At 32.4% G+C, this 24,608-nt stretch overlaps 1 protein-coding gene across 5 annotated transcripts in view; it reads left to right on the top strand.

Annotated features, from left to right (window-relative positions):
* Nucleotides 1-24,608, top strand: part of LOC143225561 (E3 ubiquitin-protein ligase RNF13-like) — a 64,058-nt gene that overhangs the window by 14,000 nt on the left and 25,450 nt on the right. For 3 of the 5 annotated variants that reach the window (XR_013013924.1, XM_076455245.1, XM_076455246.1), the window contains exons 4-6: nucleotides 7,932-8,057; nucleotides 11,405-11,567; nucleotides 18,924-19,005. Coding sequence is in view for 4 of the 5 variants with exons in the window: in XM_076455245.1 (XP_076311360.1) it covers nucleotides 7,932-8,057; nucleotides 11,405-11,567; nucleotides 18,924-19,005 (371 nt within the window). In the remaining variant the exon portion in view is untranslated. The remainder of the gene's footprint in view (nucleotides 1-7,931; nucleotides 8,058-11,404; nucleotides 11,568-18,923; nucleotides 19,006-24,608) is intronic. The other 2 variants (XM_076455248.1, XM_076455247.1) reach the window with 1 other exon arrangement.

Here is a 24,608-nt window from a genome sequence, read left to right as displayed (position 1 = left end):
CAATCAGACCTTGATGCTCTTGTTGAACAGTTGCTGTCTCCCTTTCCCGTTGTGGAATCCTGCCTGCCACATGGCACGGATGGCTTAAAAAAGGGCCTGGGATACTTTCCGTAGATATCCCACACTTTCAAACTGCATCACTTTCCAATGGGCTCGTGCACATGCTAGGTGGGTAAAATGTCAAAACCAGAAAGAATCTTGGATTAAGTTCACAACTAGCATATCTTCTACCACCAGTTCCAAGGTTCAAATTTGAACAGGGTTCAAATGGTCAGTGGGCACTACAATTCTGTCCCCCCTCTCAATCTTACTCTCTGATGGCCAAGAGATAGCTGATGTCTGGAGCATTGCCGATACTCTAGGTGAAAGCTTTTGCCAGGTATCTAGCATTTCTGCTTTTTCCTCCACCTTCTTGGCCATCAAGACTCGGGCAGAGCGTTCACCTCTTTCCTTTCGAACTGACTGTCTCTTTGACTATAATTATCCCTTTACACTGGTGGAACTGAAAATGCCTTTTCATCGGTTTGGCAGTACATTTGTTCGACCTGATGATGTACGTTATGACATGCTGTGCTATCCTTCTCCTGCTTCTCTTGATATTCGTCTAATTGTTTTTAATCGGATCTGGCAGGAGAATGTTTGTTTTTCCTAATGCCTGGTGCCAGCCTATTATCTTACCTTTCTCTAAGCTGGGAAAAATCCCAAGATTCCTTCAAACTACCGTTCAATTGCTTTGACGAGCTGTCTCTGTAAGACCTTAGAGAGGATGGTTAATGCTTGTCTTGTTTGGTTCCTCGAATCAGACAACTTCCTCTCGCCCACCCAGTGTGGGTTCCAATGATAGCACTCTTCCACGGACCACCTAATTCAACTTGAAACATTAATCAGAGAAGCCTTTCTCAAACGACAACATCTTGTATCAATATTCTTTGCCATTGAGAAGGCTTGTGACACAACATGGAGATATGGCATTTTGTGAGACCTCCATATATATGGGTTACGTGGCCATTTACCCATGTTTATTAAAAAATTTTTAATGGACAGGAGATTCAAGTTTGTGTGGGTTTGACACTTTCCTGTTCTTTTCTACAGGAACTTGGGATCCCTCAGGGCTGTGTTTTGAGTGTCACACTTTTCAGTATAAAGATTAATGCCATCACTGAACAACTCACTGTAACTGTTGCAAACGAGCTCTATGTCGATGCTTTCACATCTCGTGTCAGTCGTCGAACATGAGATATATCAAGTGGCAACTACAAACTGCCCTCAATCATGTATTGAAGTGGACCACGGCGAACGGCTTTAATTTCTCTCTCTCTAAAACCATTTGCATGCACTTTTGCCACCAACGGGGTATTCACCCTGATCCTGAACTCCGTATTGGTGAAGTTTTGCTGCCAGTGGTCCCTGAGACCAATCTCTTGGGGCTTATCTTTGACCGCAAGCTGACCTATATACCACACTTAAAACAGCTGTGGGTCAAATGCACAAGAGCACTGAACATCCCCTGTGTCCTTTCTACCATCAGTTGGGGAGTGGATCGATGTTCTATGTTAAAGATATATTGTGCTCTTATTCGGTTGAAACTTGACTATGGATCAATGGTCTATGGCTCTGCCAGACCCTTGGCCTTAAAGATGCTGGACCCCATTCATCATTAAAGACTTCGACTCTGCACTAGGGCTTTCTGCACCTCCCCAGTTCAAAGCTTATACATAGAATCTTATGAACCTTCTCTGCACCTTCACCGTCTTTACTATATTCTCGAAACTTTGTTCCTTACCAAAGCATCCCACCTAGGGATGTGTCTTCCTTCTTCAGTGGGCCATACCTTTTCAGAACATACAATCTGCCATTGCTCCTTTTGGCCTTTGCATCCAGGCACAATTGGATGAATTGGGTCTGTCCTTGGGTAACATTGCAGAATCCATTGGTCAGCTTATCCCACCATTTCTTATTACAGTCCCCAAATGTTATCTTTCTTTAAGTCATCTGAGAAAAGCAGATCCTTCCAGTTGGAAGTACCATTTTTTATTTAATGAACACCCTTTGAACAATCTTTCCATTCCAATTTATTTATGGATAGTTCCAAATCAGGTAACTTTGTGGGTTCTGCCATGGTTTGTTGCAGTTTGGTGGTTGCGCACAGAGTCCCATCTACAGCTTCTGTGTTCACTGCTGAACTGTACACTATATCTCTTGCCCTGGATCATATTGAAGCTAAGCAGTACTACATCTGCACTATTTATACTGACTCGCTTAGTTCTCTACTGGCCTTGGAATCGCTTCACGTTGGCTCACACCCTGTTCTCACTGATATTCAAAACCGAGTGGCCCATTTCTCATTAACATCTACTTCTATCCAGTTTTTCTGGATACCAAGCTATGTTGGTATTCGCGGGAACGAGCTTGCAGACACAGCAGCTAAATCTATCTGCTCTGGAACTATCACTGCTGTGCCTATTCCACACATGGACTATGGTCCTGTATTCAAGGATCGTCTCCGTGCCAGCTTGCAGCTGAATTGGAGTGAGCAGTGCGACAACAAGTTTTTCAAAATAAAATTGTATATTGGACTTTAGCCATCTAGCTTCCGTAAGGTTCAGAAGGAGGAAGTTCTTCTAACTTGACTACGCATTGGTCACAGTTTTTTAACTCATCATTTTCTTATATTTGGAACTGATGCACCAGTGTGTAGTTTCTGTAACACTCTGATCACTGTAAGCCACATTTTACTTTCTTGCCATCGTTATGACTCTCAACAATGGCACTATTCAAAACATGTTCTGTCCCAAGGTTTGTCCATAACATTAGACAGTGTTGTTGGTGATGGTGACATTGTCCACCTTGATAAAGTTTTTAGTTTTTTAGTGACCATTAATCTTTTTAATGTCATATAAGTGTTTTATATTTATTCCTTACACCTTTTTAATTGTGGTTCTCTCTTAAGAGTCTCAATCTCTCTGGTTCAATTTGAAATTGGAAAATGGCCATAACATTAAATAACTCGACACCAGGACTGGAAAGGCTAACTTCAGGTGACTAACGCTGCTATTTGAACTATCCGTTTGAACTACCCATTAGTCGTCCTGGCGAGTTGTTATTACAATTTTGTTGCATATTTTTTGACACTTTTATTACTTTACCCTTTGGTACTGGCCATAATGACACATAACCTGGAACCAGGACTGGAAAGGCCAACTTCAGGTGACTGACGGTGGTTCTTGTACTTACCTGTTAGTCTTCCTGGTGGGTTATGATCATTACCATTATGCTACAGAAAGTCCTTTACAACTTTGTAGACTGGATGTCAACATTGGTTTTATACCATTTATGTTTATAATTGCTGTTTTGTTTTTACCTTCATTTCCTTTTATGAATTTTACTGCATTTACTTTACTTTTACCTTTTTCCGGACATTTGGCTAATTATTATTATGATTTTGCTACATGTCTTTTAAAACTTTTATTACTTTGCCTTTTGATAATGGCTGTTATGACACATAACCTGGAACCAGGACTGGAAAGGCCAACTTCAGGTGACTGACGGTTGTTCTTGTACCTACCTGTTAGTCCTCCTGGCAGGTTATGATCATTACTATTATGCTAGAGAAAGTCCTTTACAACTTCTCTTACTCTGCTTTCTCTCTTAGCATTGTAGACTAGGTGTGAACATTGGTTTTATGCTTTTTCTGTTTTTCAATGCTGTTTTGTTTTACCTTCATTTCCTTTTATGTATTTTACTACAATTAATTTATTTTTACCTTTTAACCGGACGTTTGGCACAGATAGCCTAGCTGCTTTGTGCCATGAAACACTAAATCAAACAACAACCAACCATTCTATCACTTTGGGAAATGTGATCATCCATGGAAGCTCTTATCTCCTTGAGTCAAGTACATATGAAGTCTTTTTAGTGGACTCTGCCCAACCAATGGAATCCTGTGTGAGTTCTATTGGAGGCTCCTATTTCCTTTCCTCCTTCCCTTGTAACTGATCTGCATTGGTGATTAGACACAAATCACACATAGTTAGGTGTTCTGTTTCCTCCCCCTTTTTTGAATTTGCATATCTTCATGGATGCTTACTTTCAGAGTTGGGGGCATGGGTCGATCAGCTGGAAGTTTCAGGTCTCTGACCAAAAGATGTTACCATTTCAACATCCTGAAGCTTATAACTGTATGTTGTGCATTGGACCATTTTCTTCATTTTGCCAGGAACCATCTGGTTGTGATTTATTCTAACAATTTTGAAGTGGTGGCTTTTATCAATCACCAAGGCAATATTCATTCTCATTTCATTTGTGATTGAACCTTTACCGACATGCATGGTATTCATATTTATGCTAGTGTATCATGTTCCAGGTGCTTTCAATCATGTTGCAGACTGTCTTTTTCCATCCCAGCAAAGTTATTTTATGGAGTGGTTTCTCAATCCTCTGGTTTTCCAGTGGCTATTCCCTCAGTGTGGTACTCCTCGTGTATGCACTTGCCACATCCATCAGTATCAAGTGACTTAACAAATGTTGATGCATTTAATCAAGATTAGAGCAACAAATACCTGTATGTTTATCCTCCAATCCATCTTTTTTACAGATTGATTTCTATCATATATGTCAAGTTCTGATTGCTCCCTACTGGCTTGCACAACTATGGCTTCTGTAGCTGTTCCAGCTAATGTCTATTTGTTTATTACTTCCCTCTTACTCCATCCCTTCTATATTAACCTTAGTCACTGGTATTTTATCCAGCCCTTCATATTCTCTGTCTTAATGCCTGATTTTATCTGGTCCCTGGCAAGATCTGGTTTGTCCTGATAGATTGCTTCTCTTTTATTAGCTTATTTCATTCACCATTTTAGGGATGTTTATCATTGTAAGTAGAGCATTTTCTGGCATTGGTCTTTGAGTCAAGGATATTCCTCTGCTCAACCCATTGTTCTTCATATTATGGATTTCTTCACTTGGCTGTTTGATCAGGGATTCTTTGTCTCCTTAGTCAGGGGTTGTCAGACTGCCTTATCCCACACTTTTAATTTTTCTAGGTATTAAAGTTTTGCCTCTCCTACACTTTCCCTATTGTAGTGTTCCTTCCAAATTAATCCTTCACTTCAGTGTGCAGTCCTTTTAGATTAAGATGTTAATGTTATTTTTACTACCTTATTTTACCTCCATTTGAGCCTCTGTCCTCATGCTCAACTTTTCACTTATCCTTCAAAACTTGTTTCCTTCTCCTCTAGCCTCTGAATGCCATTGGTCAGATTTATTTGGCATAAACATTTTACATAATCTGTATCATTCCACATATGTTCTCTCTTATCTGGATCTATCTTCCCTTCCCAAAATTTGGGTAGCTTCACTTCCTTCTCTGTCCCACCTTTATCTTTGGTTGGATCTGTATAGGCTACTATATCACATTCATGCTTTTTATTAGTATGTTGCCTGCACAGCTTTCTTCTGTGGTGCCTGTTCCTGCTTCTTCATTCCTTGGCAGATGTCTTCTGTTTGTGACCTTTTTCCTTGTACTTTGACCAGTTGGGTTCAACTTTTAATTCAGTTGACTTGTTCTTTATCTTCTTCCCATAATTTGTTCTGGGTCTCTTCTCATCAGGTCAGGTACCATACCATTAATGTGATATTGATATATGATACAGATAATGTTACAAGCATTCAGTTGGGAGTAGGGTGGTGGTGTTCTGATAGTGTAGATGATAAGATGTTTTCCATTCTGATGCTCCATCTCTGTATGGATTTATCTTAGGAGATATTGTATCCTTGGAATGATCCATCAAAATACAGTTCACCCCTTCATTTGAGATCCCTCATCTTTATCCTTACATCAATGTCAGTACCCAGTGGCTGGGTTTTTGATTCAGAGTTGAAAAGAAATATGTCCTTACATATGTCTTGGATATGTCTCACTCAGTTATACTCTTGTCCCCTCCATTCACAGTGTGAGTCACTGTTGTTGGAAATGGGAAATGTTCTTTCTGTTATGTTATCTCTCAGTGTTTTCCTAAACCAAGGATGTTATTGCACTAGAGGCAGTTCTTGTTCAATGGTTTTGAGTTTTGGTATCTTTTACAACTTTTTTTTTTTTGTGCTGATCATCCAGATGAGGGGATGTTCCAAGATAGGAATTTATCATTTTGCTATTGTGTCCTGTTCATGGAGCAGTGTGTTCATATTTTACTCCATTCTGCTGAACTTGAGAAGATGGTATGATCCTCTTTCCTACCCCTATCTGATGGCTGGGTTTTAGATTGTAGTTGATTTGTTTCTGGTATGATCCTCTTTTCCACCCCATGTGGATGTTGGTTCCCTGTGGCTGAATTTTGGGTGCAGTTTCTTTGTTGGTTATGGTCCATCTTGCTTTAGATACTCTTATATCTAGGGGGTCATCCTTTTACTTTCATTCTCATTTCAGCACTCTGTAGAATCATGATTTGTTGTATGGCAGCTCTCTCTCCTACATGGAAGTACTCCTGATTTTCTGACCATGTCTGTGACACCTAATTCCACACTGGGTAATGAATATACCTGGTACAGATGTGGTGCAGTCTCCCACCTATTATGCTGTACTGAGAGGATTTACTCTTTCAAGATGTTTTTCAGATACTTCCTAGAATTGCTTCTATTTTTTCTTCTTTGCAATGGTCCCTCCACCTGTGCAGTGTGAGATTTTAGCTAATTATGTGAGTAGTGGTAAGGTACTGTGTTGGAAGTTATAATTTTCCTATACTGAAAATGTTTCCGATAGGTACTCGTCTCCTCTTAACCTTCCTCTCCACCATAAACTGGTGTTTATATTTTCTGCCAAAACTTTAAAGTGATAGTTTGGCAGAATCAAACAGAGGGAGTCACATGCATTAGGAAAGTGTGTCACACTTTTATTGGTGGAGGATTATTGCATGATGATTTACATACAAAATGGAGTTGAACCAGTTGATTGTAAGGTACATGGGTGCTCAAAGCTTGTGTCATGTGAAATAAAAGTGTTTTCACATGGAAGACAGCACTGAATGAGGATAGATATTTATGTTAGAGGAAGGAAGTACCTATTGGCAACGTGTTTTTAGTCTAGGGATATTATAACATTTTAAAGGCTATTTTATTGTGGTATAAATGTTTGAACTATGTTCCTATTAAAAATTTATTTTTAGTAATGTTGATAAATAATTTTGAAACTATATTACAAGAAAAAAGCCATAAATCGTTTTAACTTTCTTCATATCATCAAGTTCTATCGTCTTGTTAAAGTGAAAGAATATATAAAGCAGTTTACCTCTCTTCAGTAGTCTTACAAATATTGTTTAGACATACTGTCATTTCAAATCAAATAATATTTTCCCTTGTATGCCATTTGTTTTAAAATGTGTGAAATAACCTTGACATAGAATTGTGAAAAGAAAGTTTCAGAAAATACTTTTTCTCATTTTGATTACAGATTGAGTTTTCATCCAAGTTTTAGCTAATTTGTAATTAGCAGTATTATGTATAATACATTTTTCATGTACAAAAATAATCTTTTCCTGGGAAAAATAGTTTGAACCAATAGTTCTGTAAACTACGAAACATGTAATTTTTTATTTACATTTTAAAATGTCAGTGTCAATAACAAGTAATAACCTTTGTTTAACTTTGTTGAGTTGTAAGGAAACTGAGTGTATGAAAACAAAAGATAAACTTGGAACAAGTAATATGGGAAACCACATTTTATTTAAATCTCATTTTATACAATGGTGCAGAAAATTAATTTTCAATGATACTGTAAGAACCTAAGGTTTTCAGTGTCAATTTCAAAAAGCTTACCTTCATCTCCAACTTTATCATATTTGTATTGTACTTAATTACTTGTGCATAGAAAAGTATTTTAACATGAGTAATGTATACTGAGATGCTAGTTAGTGTATGTTAAAATTACTTTTTTACAGGGCCGCATCACAACAGCCAGGCCTTTACATGCCTGTGAATATATAATGAAACCTCCTTATCCTTCCAATTCTAGCTTGAAATGGTTTGTTCTTATTGAGAGAGCATCGTGTTCTATGCAACGACAGGTAAGCAATCTTACTATACACTTTGATTTGGAGTTCTAATAACAATCAGTTCTAAGAGCCTTAAAATGTGTTTCAAAATGTTAGTTGATTAAAAAGAAGGAAAATTACCATTAGTGATTTTTGCTGAGTAAAATAGATTTTAAAATTAACTAATATTTTAGATAACTTGATACAAAAATGGTGGTTGTTTAATCATTTTTGTGAAGTTATGATATTTAGTCTTAATATCACTTACTGAATGTTATTATGAAACATTGATTGTAAATATGAGTACTTTCAAATAAGTATATTCTGGAATAAGTATCAGAAATTAAAGGAACTGTAAAAGTTTTTTATTGTCAGTTTAAACATAGAATAACTATTATCATCTTTTCCCTTTAAGACCTGTCTGAGGTTTTAGATATGTTAATACAATGGTTTCTGAAAAATAAGCAATATTTTACCCACCCCCTTGAAATGCGCAATGGAACTGTTAATGATTCTGAATTTTCTTTAAAAAAAAAAAAAAGGTGTTTAACGTTGTACGTGTACTGACATAGAGCCAACATTTATCTGAAAGTTGTGTATAATTGTTATATGAAAATAGAAAGTATAGATTTTCATAATGTATTTTTGCAATATTTAAACTATGCTTAAGGTTATTAAAAAATTAAAAGTTGTTTAATAATATAAGATGAAAACACCATGCTAGTCTTATAACTAGTACACAAGAATATTGTACATCTGGCATTACATAGAATATGCCATATAAAATTATCCTGTCTATTCATTCACCATCACAAAATTACTAGTGAGTTGTTCCCATAAATAAGACTAAAATAATGGTTACTCATCAGTATTGGTTATTTGTTTTAAGCACAAAACTGTAGAATTGGCTCTGTTGTTGTGCTTTTCATGAGATCAAACTCAGTGTTTTAGTGTTATAAAACTCTCAATCCTACCACTGTGCTAGTGTTTAACAACTGTAATATTGTGAAGACATTTAATGCATGAGAATAAACTAAAATTACTGTTACTTCTGTGAGGTGATAACTATGATTATGTGCACACAGAATTATTTTGTATTTACTGCTATTTGAAATTTCATTAATTGTAATCAACTTGAATTATTTCACCCCCAACCCCCAATTTTATAACCAAACATTATATGATGTAGATTTTTCAGTTTTGAGGTTGACAAAGCAGTTATGAATGTCAGTCAGTTAATTGGCACATCTATAATTTACAAAATGATTCAATAGATGGCATAAATGCAACCAATATGGAAATATGACATAATGTGGTATTGTATTTAGAAAATAGGTTTTGGCAGATGGGTGTCAAACCAAAATTGTGTTCGGATGTTGAGGATAATAATTATTACAATAAATAAAGAATATCCATGAAAAAAATATATATAGAACTTCCCTGGGTTCTTTTTTTTTACTTTCAGCTGATGATGAAACTTAAACCTTTTTTTCTGTACTGATGGTACTACCTCACTAATTTTTTTTTAATTTAATTAAATATTGTATCTAAGAACAAAGAATAACAGCATGCAATAGTTAACAATGTTATCAAGTTATCATTTTTCTGATTTTCTAACTACATTATAGAAGCCTTTAAAAGACTCAGCTGTGTTAATCAACATGATTCTAGTGAGAATAAATTTGAAAATGAACAATGAAATAGACAATTCTCTGTACAGAAAATAATGTAATATAATACATCATTTGATAGATTAAAACTTTAAGTTTCTATTGGTTATAAATATTATAGTTTAAAATACCAGAGAGAACTGTAAGCAATTTGTGAAAGAGAGGATGTGACAGGTGGGCATGGAAAGTGGATCTGATTTTCTGATTTATGGCTCAGTAAACAAATAAAATTGATGGCTGTAAAAGTTATGTTTTGCTGAGTGACATTTGCATTATGACAAATAATTTGCATTAAATTCTGTACTTCTTACTGGGATGGCAAGTAAATTAGGGAAGATTAAGATTATGAACTTAATTCTATTTTAATGTTATACAAGTTTTAATTGATTATATTTTGATGCCAAGTTTGTTCATATACAGTGTTAGTGAAGTAGTTTAAACTTTGAATGCAACTTTAAAAAGTTATAACAGGCACATTTTGACTTTTCTTTATTGAGAGGGTTAATGTTAGGCTCACAGCACTCAGTTTCAAAAACAATAAAACAATTAACTTTTTATTCCCTCTTTCATTTTTAACAGTCTAAACAGTATAATCACTTAATCTCTTCAGCCATTTAGTGATGAACCAAATGCACTGTTGTACTCTTTTAATATTTTTATAAATTCTGTACAGTATTTAAAAAAAAAAATTTTACTTAAAACCTTTTTCTTTATTTCGTTAATTATGAGATACAAATTTACTCCTAAAAAATTTTGAGAAGTTTCAGCCTGTTGCTGCTTCAATAGCTATCACTCAAACATCACTTGCTATTTAAAATGGCTCCTGTTTTAACATTTTATTTTACTAATGTAATGATTTTGTATTATTTCTTTATCTGTTTTTAACAAATTGCTAAAATTTTATGGAGTTCAATTTAATGAAACCACAGCTTTATAGAATAGTTTTTCTTTATGTGGCACTGAATGAATTACGTATGTTTTAAGTTGATTTATATTGAATATCTCACCAAAAGAATTTTTTATAAATTGCATAGTAATTACTGAAGAATATTTCTTGCAGTCTTAAAGTGTGATATACACTGCATAAATAAATACAGATGGAAACAGAAACATGAGTCATATTCATGGACAGACTGATTTTTTTCAAATGTCATTTACATAAATTAGTTTCTACAACAACTATAAGAAGATTTTTTTAAGATTGTTGCAAGTAAACAACTTACATCTGTTTTTCTATTTTTTATGCCTCCACAGGGCTAAGTTTTCAGATTTACAATGCTAAAATCGGGGGTTTAATTTCTCTCGTTGGACACAGTAGATAGCCCAAGGTGGCTTTGCTATGAGAAAACATAAATACCTATTAATTATTACATTTTGTGTACATTATACTTTTCCCAACATTGGCATCTGATTTGCTTTTATGTGTATAAACATATTAATGGTCTGACACAGAAGTACTAGCTATTTCACAGTGTATGCAAAATGTTTAAAGCCTTTTTGTTGCACCCTATTCAAAAAATATTGTATACCATAATTTTTATTTGAATAATACTACATTTAATCACATAACATATTCATAAAATGATATGGTAATGTTTATAGAAGTTGTCATGTATGGTGTAATTTTTATTTGAAATTCATTTGAAACAAAAACCAGTATTGTGTTTAAATTTCATTCCACTTTGTTTAAAAAAGGATCTCTCTCTCCAGGTTCTGGTAGCTGAAAGTGCAGGTTATGATGCTGCTATAATTTACAATAAAGGAATCAATAGTTTACAGCCCTTCAGCTCAAGAGGTCAACTCTCCTTGGGTGGGTCCTACCAGAATCTGCTTCTTCTTTCTGCTCTTCATTCTTCTTTATCTTCTCAATCAGGTTCTCTTGCACTCTTTTGGATGTACATAAATTTTGCATGCATGTATTTTCTTATGATGTGTTAATAACATTGCATTTCTTTATAACAAATAACATGCAATTTTCTGTGGTTGACATGAAGCATGTATCAAGTGTTAGTGCTTCTTAATGGGTATGGAAAAAAAAAAGGCATCTAGTACTAAATGTAGCTTGTTAATGTACTTGCAGGGTTAAAATCAACTAACAAATCATCAGGAGTGAATGCATAACAATTACATTTAATTCATTGCTCTTAAAGTGCTGTGATAAGAATTATATAAACATATTTCTGGTATTTATTAGCTCTGGATAAATATCAAGAAAGATTCTCAAACAATGAATGAGTAGACTAATTGCTTGATTTGACAACTTCATACTGTGCTTTCTCTTAATAACTATCCAATTTCTTTTACTTTTATACTGATTTCTTTCTTTATCATTTTTTTATATATAAGATTAACAGTTTTATGTGAGATCTAGAAATGGCTTTACTTAATCCTCTTGAGTAATACCTCTTAAAACCACTACTGAAACTATGAAGGTATGTTGTTTGTGTTGTAAAGAAAAGAAATATCATTTTATGTTGTTGAAAACTATTTGGGACTTTACAAATGTACATGTGATTTTATTTAAGTCTGTATTTGCAAGTTAATCAGGCTCAGATTGATGATAAATCTGGAGAATGTAATACCCAGAAATTTTCAAATATACTAAAAATATGTTTGAACACTAGTTGTGGATTAGGGCTTCCATTCCATGAAAATAAATTGTTGTTAACTTTTTCATTAAGTAGTTATTCATCTTATTTTCCCTTAATTTAACCATACATGTTTTGTTTTCTGAACAAAAATCCATTGTTTTTTTTTTCCTCTGCTATTTCCTGCATTAGATTTTAGAAAACAAATAATAACACAATGGGAACATCAGAAGATCATGATACTATGCCTCATATTTCTTGTAAACTACAAAGCAAAAGGTAGTTGTGAGAGCAATAATCGTTGTCATTATAGGTGTGAATGTAATGGTACATCAAGGGAAAGAACATTATCAAGTAAAAAGTGGCAGAGGCAGTTTCTAAAAACAGTACAAAGAAACTAAAAGTAAAAGGTTTTTTCTTTGAAAACAAAAGCTGTTATTTCTTGTATATTGAAGATTGTGCTTCAGATGTTAATGTTTGAAACTTTTATCTTCATTGCTAATAAGAGAGTGTAAAGCATATTGACATTGAATGTACTTGAGGACAGACAATGGAGGCTGGTAAAAAATATTTGAAGATGCATCTAAGTAGCAAAACTAAATAAAGATTACCTAGGATGCTACAGTGAGCATTTTAAGGAAAACTATTTTTGATATTTTGCAAATATCTTATTTGATTATTGTAACTAAATTTAAGAAAGCATTTTCTTTTTTTTCAAATGAAGTTAATGTTATGCTGAAAACCAGCAATGAGATGCAAAAGTTTGACAAATTTTATTAATTGTAAAGGTACCTTAGAGGCAAGCTCAACTAGAAAGTGATAATTACAGACTGTGTTGTATCAGTTGATATCCTAAACTACTGTTCAACATATTAGGAATCACTGGACAATCAACATCTGGGGAAAGATATTAAATAGGACAGTAAAACTTTCAGAAGCTGTTTGTAGGTGAAAATGTATAACCAATTATTTGCACTGTATAAATGAATGTAATGTAAATTAATATCGGTACAGTTGAGAAATTTATATGCAAAAACGGCTCGTTTGGGTTGAGAAAATATTTTACATAGAAGAGCGAACAACAATACTTTCTACAGAGAACAACAACAAGAAAACAACCAAAAACAACCAACAGAAAGAAGACAACTTAGATAATTTTATTGACATCCAACAGCCAAACTTCCCAGGTAAAATTACAAATTTATATTTTCCAGAAACACCTAAAAACAATATCTTAAACGATTTTTTCAAAGAATTTTCTCACAAAACCATCAACATAATTTCACAAAACAGAAAACTAAAAAACAACCTTACAAAAGAGACATTAATTCCATTAAAAACCTAAAACAAGACAAAAACATAACAATTTTAAAAGCAGATAAAGGTAACGCTATAGTCATAATGAACACGAATGAATACATCCAAAAAATGAATAACATTCTATCAGACACGAACAAATTTAAACCAATACACACAAATCCAACAAAGACACACGAGACGCAACTGAACAAATTACTACTACAAATGAAAAAAGCCAACACAATTTCACAAACACTTTATTCCTACCTATGTAAAACCGACTCACGCACACCACAAATATACGGCATCCCCAAACCTCATAAACCAGATTGTCCATTACGACCAATAATGTCCACATATGAATCGTTTAATTACAATCTTGGTAAATACATAGCATGGGCATTCTCCAAATATGTAACATCAGCCAGCTGATTCATCAAAGACTCTTTTAATTTCAAGTCTCATCTACATCAACTTAATCATAAAGCCTTAATGACCAATTTCGATGTTATATCCCTCTTTACAGAAGTTCCAACCACTGAAGCCTGCAAGATAGCCTTAGAACTCCGAGACCCTAACCCAACCATAGAAATTCCCAGTAACCAGTTACCAACCCTAATAGAATTCACCACGATAAAGACAAACTTCATGTTCAACAACCAAAAGTATATACAAACAAATGGCCTAAGCATTGGCAACCCAGTATCACCAGTTCTAGCCAATATTTTTATGATACAAGTTGAAACACAAGCAATTAGCACAGCATTACATCCACCACTGTACTGGTACAGATATGTAGATGACACGGTTGCGGGATTCAAATCTACAGAACACAAACTTAATTTTTTCAATCACATTAACTCTATACATCCTAACATTAACTTCACATGTGAACAGGAAGAAAGCAATCAAATATCATTTCTTAACCTCAAAATTACAAGAACCGACACACAATTCAAAACAGAAATCCACCGAAAAATCACCCATACTGGACTATACATTCCTTGGGACTCAGCACATGAAACAAAACAAAAACTCAACATACTAAGAAACCAAATAAACACAGCCATAAAACTATGCTCAACAGATAAAATTAACGATGAATTAGACAAAATAAAACAATACTTCATCAACATCAATAAGTTTCCTCCACAAACCGTAGAAAATATTATACACTCACACCTAGACAGAAAGCAAAATCAACCAACTAAAGTAAATATATCTTACGAATCAAAAAATCATGAAACCATATACTGCTGTATACCATATATTCCTGACATCAGCAAACAAATAACCAACATTTGGCAAAAATTAGTAACAAAATATGACATTCCAGTTAACACCAAATTTATTCAAAAACCAGGCACAAAACTGAGGTCTATACTATGTAAAAACTACACTGACAAACACCACACCAACATTATTTACAAAATACAATGTGATAACTGCCATGACTTCTATGTTGGAGAAACAAGTAGAAAAATGGAAACCAGATTCAAAGAACATAAAAAGTCACCTTCACACGTTTTCGAACACTGCAAGTCAAATAAACGCAACATAACCATAGAAAACACTCAAATACTAAATAAAGAAACAAACATAAACAAATGCAAAATTAAAGAAACCTTACTTATACAACAACTTAAACCCAAAATAAACCAATATAAAGGAATGCCTTTATACCTATATTAATATAATAAAATAAATAAAGTTATATATTCAAACATCTAACACCGCCCTCTACATTCCGACACTCAGTTACACAACCCCTTTCAAACATGTGGTCAGCTTCCGGTCAGTTACCTCTTTCTTTGTGAACCTAACGATGACTGAAGAAGGTCGAAACGTTGTTCGTTCTTCTATGTAAAATATTTTCTCAACCCAAACGAGCCGTTTTGGCATATAAATTTCTCAACAAGTGGGTTTCTTGACATCACTGATTATAGGTACAGTTGCTTTCACTGTGTTACCAGAAAGTCAAAAATCTTTCTTGGGGATAAAAAATTTATCAGTGGATTCTGCCATTGTTAATTTCTCAACTTTTTCTTGAAGACTTACCAGAAAGTATATTGGAGATGTAAAAGACATGTTGTTGTGATATTTAACATAAGAAAGCATCTTTGGGTCAGCCAGTATTCTTTGAAATTGTAAATGAACTAGCACCAACAGTATTTAAATTTTCAGAACCACAGATTATGTAACTGGGTAACTGGTCAGTGATACAATTAATACCATGTAAAGAGTTATTCCAAACAAGATTGTTGAAAATCAGAATAAGAAAAGTTAATTACTGGAAAAAGATTGCATATTGCTAGGAGTTTCTAAACTGTAGTTCATCAGTGACCATTTAAAAATCTGAATAAGATTACACAGTGTAATTTTATTAAAGATGGCTTTCCCAAAAGAAACAAGAATGAATATAGCAACAAGAATACAGATAGCTTGAGTTGTAGTTCTCGATTTAATACTCCTCTGATAACATTATTAAAGTGCTTTTGTTATTTATAAACCAACTACAACTGTTCTTATTAATGTTTAGGCACAATGGAAGTTCTTCATTGGAGATTGATCTTTCAAAATTAACATTCCTTCATCTATGTCAAAAGTATATAATGAACTTGGAAACAAAGTGTAAAATGAATACTTGATACCTCTGTTGTTATAATTTACTTTAAGATTAAACTATATGTTTTGGAGAAAGAACAAAGGGCACTTGCTTTCTTTTTTTTTTCACAAATAACTGGAATAAAATTATTTGATTTATTTGTACTGAAACATAAGATGGTGAGTTCTTCATTGGAGATTGATCTTTCAAAATTAACATTCCTTCATCTATGTCAAAAGTATATAATGAACTTGGAAACAAAGTGTAAAATGAATACTTGATACCTCTGTTGTTATAATTTACTTTAAGATTAAACTATATGTTTTGGAGAAAGAACAAAGGGCACTTGCTTTCTTTTTTTTTTCACAAATAACTGGAATAAAATTATTTGATTTATTTGTACTGAAACATAAGATGGTGAGTTCTTATTAGGTGTTGTTTTTTTTCCAGAGCGCATCAATAGATTTCTAGTTGCATAAGGCTTGGTAAAAATGCAATTAAGTCTCACCTTGTGACTATGTTGTAATCAAATAAGCTTTTCAAATTCAGTTGCATAGCCAAGAAAACCAGGGAATCAAATGTGTTTAAAATTATTACTACTTTGGTAAATTAGTTGAACAATTATTAGCTGCAAGAACAATTTATAATTTATTCACACAAGCAAATATGAAGGAGGAAGAGATGATTCTTAAGCTTTAGAAGAATTCTGGGCCATCAACACAGCATTTCAACTGTAGTGTTTCTCTTATTTGTATATATATCAATTGTTACTAAAGTTTTAAGCATCTAGAAGAAAACTTAGAAAAACTACTTTCGTTGAAGGTGAGAACAGTGGTGAAACACAATGATGAAGAGAAAATGTGTTAACTCAGTGATGCTTTACAAAAGTGTTCTTGTAGTAGTTTCTCATTGAGTGTTCAAATAATCTCAGACAATACTCTGCACTGAATAAAAAAAAGATGGAAATGTCATGTTGAATTCACCAACACCAAAGATTCAAGTGATAAGAAGTAATGCTATCCACTGGAAATAAATTGCTCAATAGCTATAGCATTTAAGGCTTTAAACACTGTAGGTGGAAGTGCAGAAAGAGATGTATATTATTGTAAATACTTTATAATTCTTGACATTAAAAGTTGGATGGCTTTGTTGCTCAAAATATTGAGAATTTTAGGAGGTAAAGGATATCTCCAGTTATCATGACAGAATATTATGTTTGAGCATAGAGCAAAGCTGTTATAGGAGAAGTTTTTTGCAGTTATTATGTACAAAAAACTGGTCAGATAAGATTTGCCATGTGGGTTCAAAATCTGCTTTACATATGTACGTGAGATCCCAAACCACTGGAAAATAAGAGAGAGTTTGATTCTAAATACCAGTACACTTAATTAATTATCATTATACGTTATGCTGAACCTCGAATGAAACCAAGATTCACCTAACAAAAAGTCATGTGCATTTGAGTATTTTGTGCAATAAAATCTAGATTTCTGGTTAAGTTTGCAATGAAAAAAAGTAGTTCACCTTCAAAATAATACCACTATGACAACCAATTTAGTTTCATTGAAATTAATTTCAATTTTAGGCTATTTGTATAGTTGTTAGATCCAAGTCTAAGTGATACATCAGTAGAAATGAAAATTTTGTAGTATTGTATCTAATGATGTAAAAACTGATCACCATTTTATTTGGAGTTTGGTCTGGTTAAGCTATGTATTCAGGGTAAAGAAAGTACTTTTTGCAAGTAAGATTTATAACAGCAGTGATAAATGTTAATAATGGTATACTCTATACCAGTTTTTTTTTAGTTTTCATTTGTAAGGTGAAATACAGAAAAAAAGTGTGTGTGTATATATAATTTTAACAACTGAAAATGTAGAACCTTGTTTAAACTCATTTTACTAGTTACATTACTTATTTGGTAATATGTTTATATTGGCATTGTAAATAATGATGTGGGTAAAAACTGTCAGTACCTGTAAATAGTATTATTTTTGTGCAAACCAAATCATTCTATTATTTGATAACCTTCAATTGGGCAGATTTCTCTTGATTGAAAGAATTTTTCACAAACTTAAAAATTTGTAAATCCAGCACAGGAATGAGGTGTATTTCCATTTCTAGTATATTAACATACTACGTATACAACACAGCCATGAATCATGCACTTTTTGAGCAGTTGCAACTTGAATTAATGATTTTGTTATAAAATATAATGACAGTTTTTAAAATTTTATCAAAAAATACAATTTAAAGCATTTTATGGAACCCAACAAGAAATATTGCTGTGAAACTTTATTGATATCAGACTAACTGTACTCATATTGTTGTGACATGGGTTACTCAATTGGATATGTTTAACTAAAATATATTTATTGCAAAGAATTTCTGAAATATTATATTTAAGAGTTTTGAACATGTTTGAAAACAATCTAGAAATTTTTTAAAAATGATTCACACCTATACCTCTGTAATTAAATAACAAGTAATTATATACTAGTTGCAATTCATATTTTTATCTTTAAGCTTTTTGTTTGAAGTTCTGGTATTTGACTACTTGAAAAATTATAATTTTTATAAGAAGTTTCATTTTCAATAGAATTTGTTGGATATTAGTTTATTTTATTCATTTTGCTTTTGCTTACAAGTTTATCAAATGTGAAGAGTATTAAAATTTTCATTATTAAGACTGTTGTGTTTCTTTAGATTAAATAAAACTTTCTTTTAATTTTTTCAGTATCTGAAATTACCATTCCAGCTGTTTTGATTGGGGAACGAGATGGTAATGACATCAAAAATCATTTTTTGTTTGATAAAAAGTAAGTGTATAATCTTCCTATTTTATAAAACGTTTCTGCTTCTAAAAACTTTAAATACAGTATTGGTACATGAAAAAAGTTTATGGCTGTAGTGATATATGGAAAGTGTTTTATATTCCCGATTTCATTTCTGTAATTCTAATTAAAATGATTGTGACACATGCATTTTGTTATAAGATTGCATATCAATATTTTAGCTGAAATTTGATGTTTCAGAATGCTTGTATTTTTTCCAATGAACTTCCATATGTAATATATAGACACAATAATTACATTAGAACTATATACCAGGAATGGGAAACTGAATCAAATTGAAATTGATAAACTGATAAAACTGATACTTTTTCATGAACCAAAATCAGGAAAAAAATCAAATCAAAAAATTTTAAAAACTTGAAATTCAAACTCAAATTGAAATGATATAAAAAACTGAAATTTGAACTTGAATTGATAAAAAAAAATATTAGTTGTGTTTCAGTTTTTCACTGGAAACTTTTGAATATCTAATCTTTCATTGGTACAGGATCACTTGCTGTATGTGTTATTCCCCTGACAAATCCATGGGTCAGACCAGGCCTGTCATTTGTGTTTGATTACCTATTATATTATCCATCTCCATTTTTTTCTACACTCTTGTTGATTTCATTAACCATCCCTATTAATGTGCCTTATCATATTAAATCTCTTAAGGAAATGGTTTTCTTACAAAAATCTGTTTGGCTTCCATTGTTATAAGCTCTTAGTTCCATAATGAGGCTGCTGCTACCTGAAAGGTGACTGATGGCTGTATTTCTAGATGTAGCAACACAGAACAAAATCAAGAAGGAAACAACACCTTTGAACATTTTTGGAGATTATAAAAATGACCTTGTTGAGAAAATGACCAATTGCTTACATTTCCAACACATAGGTCAGTATATAATTAGAATTTGACTTTATTAGCTTAAAATCAGCTTCCTTTGATGTCAACAGGATTGAAGAGTCTTAAAGGAAGCTTGCTAATTAGAAGTGGAAGAATGGCTGTTATGTTTCCTCATGAATGAATACTCATTTACTTTTGTTTGGATGAACTTCTGGTAGCTCTGAATCTGGTACAAGTTTCTGATTCAGCAGTGTCATTTTAGATTGTTCTTATTTGCTGTCTTTGGTATCTTGAATTAATTGACCTGTTATTGATGTGAATAGTTCTTATAACATCTAAAGAAGATGATGAAACATTATCTGGAGAAAAAAAGAAAAATGTCCTAATAATGAGCATTATTAAAACCCAGATGCAGCTTTAAATGCAATATATTTCTCTGTAACCTATTGATGGGATTATGAATTTTTAGTACATTACAAATAATTACCTATTCTATGGATTTGAGGAGATATATAATTATATCAAACATGTTTTTTCAGATATTAATCTCAGATCCAACTCAGATGAAGTTTGGATGTAGCACTCGGATGCTAAATAGCATGTTTGGAGAGTGTGATCTCTGACAAATTTGGCTGCAATCCTGCTGGGTACAGTAGATGATAAACAACACTTTTGACACTTAAGTGTAATATAGGATTCTTTTTAATGATATATATCTCTTTGTTATTGTGATATAAATTAGTTCAGATGAACCACTTTTAGAGTAAAATTGAAGGGGTAAAAAACACACAAGTACTGTTTATATATGTGCATACCTACATATATGTAATTTTAAGATAAAATTACGTGGAGGTTAAACATGGATGAAGTTACTAAGTACCTTATAGAGTATAAAAAAATAAGGTAACCAATACAGACAAATGAAAATTAAAATTATTTTATATAAATAATGATCACATAATTTAACAGTAACAAGAAACAGTACTGCACATTTTTGAGCACTTTTTATATATTCATGTGATACCATATGTATCACATTTGTCACATATCATGAGAGAGATTCTCTGTCAACTCTATTCCATAACAGGAACAGTGTATTTACTCAGTACTTTCATTATTACTTTATTTACAGAATTCAGGAAAGCTTTGTCAATATCTTATTTCTGAAAAAGTCAATTAGATGTAAGAAATACAAAGGTGGCTAGTTAAAACATATACCATTACATTGATTCGTTAGATAAAATTTTCATGAAGTTGTTTTTCCATTCAACAAATAAACATGTTTAAACTTAACACCAGCATGAATTTGTATAAAAATAGGGATGGCACTTTATCTTTCTTCAGTCTTCTTTTATTTCTTTGACTTGAGATCCCCAAAAGATGTGACTTCATATCATCAGCATAATCATTCTTTGTGAAATGTTGAGAGCATCGCTGGTGTTGATATGGTTCTTACGTCTACATAAATGAATCCATTACATTTTTGTTTTTTTCTTTAGAAAATCAAAAGTAGTAAAGCTCCATTTTTACTTGTTCTTTTCTTATTATTGAAACGTCCATACACAGGACAATTAGTTAAATGTTGACTTTTTTTTTTTTCTTCTTAGAAAATGACTGATAATTAAAATATTTTCCTCTGTAAAATTTTTACGGTATAATATGATGCAAACTAGTCTGTAATGTATCAAGGGAAATTTTGTGGAGTGAGCCAACTGGTCCTAACTAAGAGGCACACTTGATGTCACTAAGCTCCACCAATATTTGACTGGACTGTCAATAGCTGTGTACCAGGCTATATATATTGTCCCTTCAGAGCTCAACTGCTGTAGAAAAAGCTAGAGAGAAATAGTGAACATTATTTAGTTCATCTATATTGTATTGAGGAAGACCATTCCTTTGTATATTTTGTCGGGTTGCTATTTTTTTTTTTACAGTTTTCTACCCTTTTCAAATATGGGGTGTTACAAAACTAACAAAATGTATTAATATTTCATAATTGCTGGTTTTCACCAATATGCAAATGCTACTTACAATGTAACTGGTTGCATTAAGGTTTTGAAGCATCCTTGTGCTAATAATATAGCAAAACATCTGGAGAAACACTATAAAGCAGAATTTGAAAATCGCGTTTGAAGAGGTAAAGCTCCAATGATGAAAAGATCACTCCTGTGAGATAAGAAGACTACTACAGTGACACCAAGCACACAAAAACCATTCACAAGTTATTTTATGCAACAATAAATATTTCAATGGACATAAAAACATTTAATAACTATGATTAAGTTGGTGACCCTAAATGGGAGAACTTTGTTTGCAGTAGAGGACAATGGTTTATGTAAAATAATTGATCCAGTTAAAAAGGAGCTTAACACAACAATGGATTGGAAGAAAATTTTGACTTTAGTTGATGAAAAAGCTACAGAAATTGTGAAGTAAATAAGTGAAGAGCTGCAAAACAACTTTTTCACTAAAAATTGACATCCCATCTCATCTGGATAGATCTGTAGATCTGTATTATCCATTAATGCCCAATTAATTAACGGAGACTCTCTTCAAATAAGAATGTTAGCTGTTACAAACTTTTCAGCTCATTTGGGTGAAAATATCAAAGAAATAATTATAAATGTGTTATTGAAACACAACATACCTATAAATCAAGTGTGTTCTGTCACTATTGATAATGCTAGAAATATGGTTAAAGCTGTGGAACTATGAGGAAAGTAAGATTACTAGACATGAAAATAATATGTGAACTAGATGTTATTAAACTAGGCAGTGTTTTTTTTCTCTGTTAAATGTGTTGCTCACACTTTCCAACTTGCAGTAAAAGATACTTTAAATGGAGAACTGTGTGCAAGTTCTTTACCTCAGGAGCAAAAACTACCTAAAAAAAAACTTGAATTGAAATTTTTTCAGTTTCCCATCCCTACTATATACACAAGTTGCATTCTAGAAGTGAGGTGTTTATTTTTGTATGGTTTGTTCAGTTTATTTTTTGGTTGTATATAAATATTGCATTTATCAAACAATAATTTTTTAATTTAGAAAATAATTTGAAGAGTAGTTTTTAAACCCTTTAAATCAGGTAAATTGCAAAAATTTAACTCGAAAATAATGCTTTTATGAAGAAAATTTCATACAATGTGCATGTTACAAAAATTACAGGTAATAGGCAGTAAAATAATACAAGTTTTTTACATGAACAGTATTTTTGTCTTATTTTAATGAAGTCTTTTAATAAAACAAAACACTATTAATATTCTTAAAACCACAGAGATTCTAAAAACTTGTTATATTGATTAGTAACTCTTCTTTTGTTTCAAAAAATTATAAGTAACATAACTTCTTCAACACGTCAATGCTAAGAATATATAAAATTCCTCAAGGATAAATTACTTTTTAGTTCATAGATACAACAAAATTGTGTGAACATTTACTTAAACAGATCACAAGTTTTTCTGGACATTGAAAATTATGGCAGTGATTCATATGGAAAGTTGTAAAACATACCCAGTAACTCGTACACATTTGGATTGGTGCATCCCTCACAGAGGGCAAGCTGCACCATTGAATTAAAAAGTACAGGAAATTAATTTGTCACTATTCCACACATCAAAAAATATATTTCAAAGTTGAAAGATATTCAGTGAAGTATTACTTATTTAATTGTATACATAAAATCTTGGAAATTGTGAAGTTTTATTTTGGGCTGATTTCAGCATACTCCAAAGTAAGTCATTTGTGTTTCTGAATTTTTTCTGAGAATGATATAAAACCAGTAACCTCAAAGAGGAAAAGTCATGATAGTATTGTGCAAAATAGTGGTAATGTGACCATGTAATATGAATACATAAAGTTTTAGCCAATCACTGTTCCTCAACCTCATATTTCATGGTATGACATCATTATCTATATCTCAGCTTCAAAAAGTCATGGGCTAGTGTCCAAAGCATGTAATAAAAGATCTATTTCTTTTCTGTTCTATTGTTTAAGCATAGCTTGGTTGTAAGTTATTAGAGTAACAGGTTGTTAAACATCTTCCATCATAATCAAAGTACTGTAACTGCTGTATTGCATCCTCTCTTCTGTAGTTAATTCAGTGAATTAGGGTTACATTTATTTCAAGGAAAATGCTTTACAAATTAAGTGTGTTGTAAGTATGCATAATAACATTGTAATTATGTGTAACTGCATATATATTTGTCAAGTAACTATTATGCAAACATATAATAATTAGAGAAACGTAATCCTCTCTGGACCAGTGAGTGCCTTTAGAATTTGAGAGGACATCTGCATATCATATTTCAAACTTTAAGTAGAAGTAGTAATTCAAACTATACTGAAAAAATTGAACAAAATATATTTTAAAGTCTGTATTTAATTTTTTGTATAATTTCTCAAGAAAAAATTTAAAAAGTAGTTCTAATTTTAATCTCTGCACAGCTTTGAAGAGTCTTGTTTCTAAACAATACACTTCAATATTTTGTATAATACTTTGTCTAATCTTAACTCCAATTTCAGGTGATGCTATTATTAATTCAAAGTATACCCTAAAAGAACAACAACATATTTTCAGTGCACAAGACTTTGTAAAAAGCCTAAATGCTAGGCTTATATTAGTATCTAAGGGTGAGCAGATTGGTTAATTAGACTTGTTGGATCAGTTCAGTGAAAAAAGGGAGTTTTTTTTTAGAATGGATGGTTTACATTTAAGTAGGATAGGGGCTGATTTGTTTGCTAC

Source organism: Tachypleus tridentatus, chromosome 9, assembly GCF_004210375.1.
Source record: "Tachypleus tridentatus isolate NWPU-2018 chromosome 9, ASM421037v1, whole genome shotgun sequence".
Classification (NCBI taxonomy): domain Eukaryota; kingdom Metazoa; phylum Arthropoda; class Merostomata; order Xiphosura; family Limulidae; genus Tachypleus; species Tachypleus tridentatus.
The sequence above is the reverse complement of the archived record's forward strand: the minus strand, read 5'-3'. Positions and strand labels throughout refer to the sequence as shown.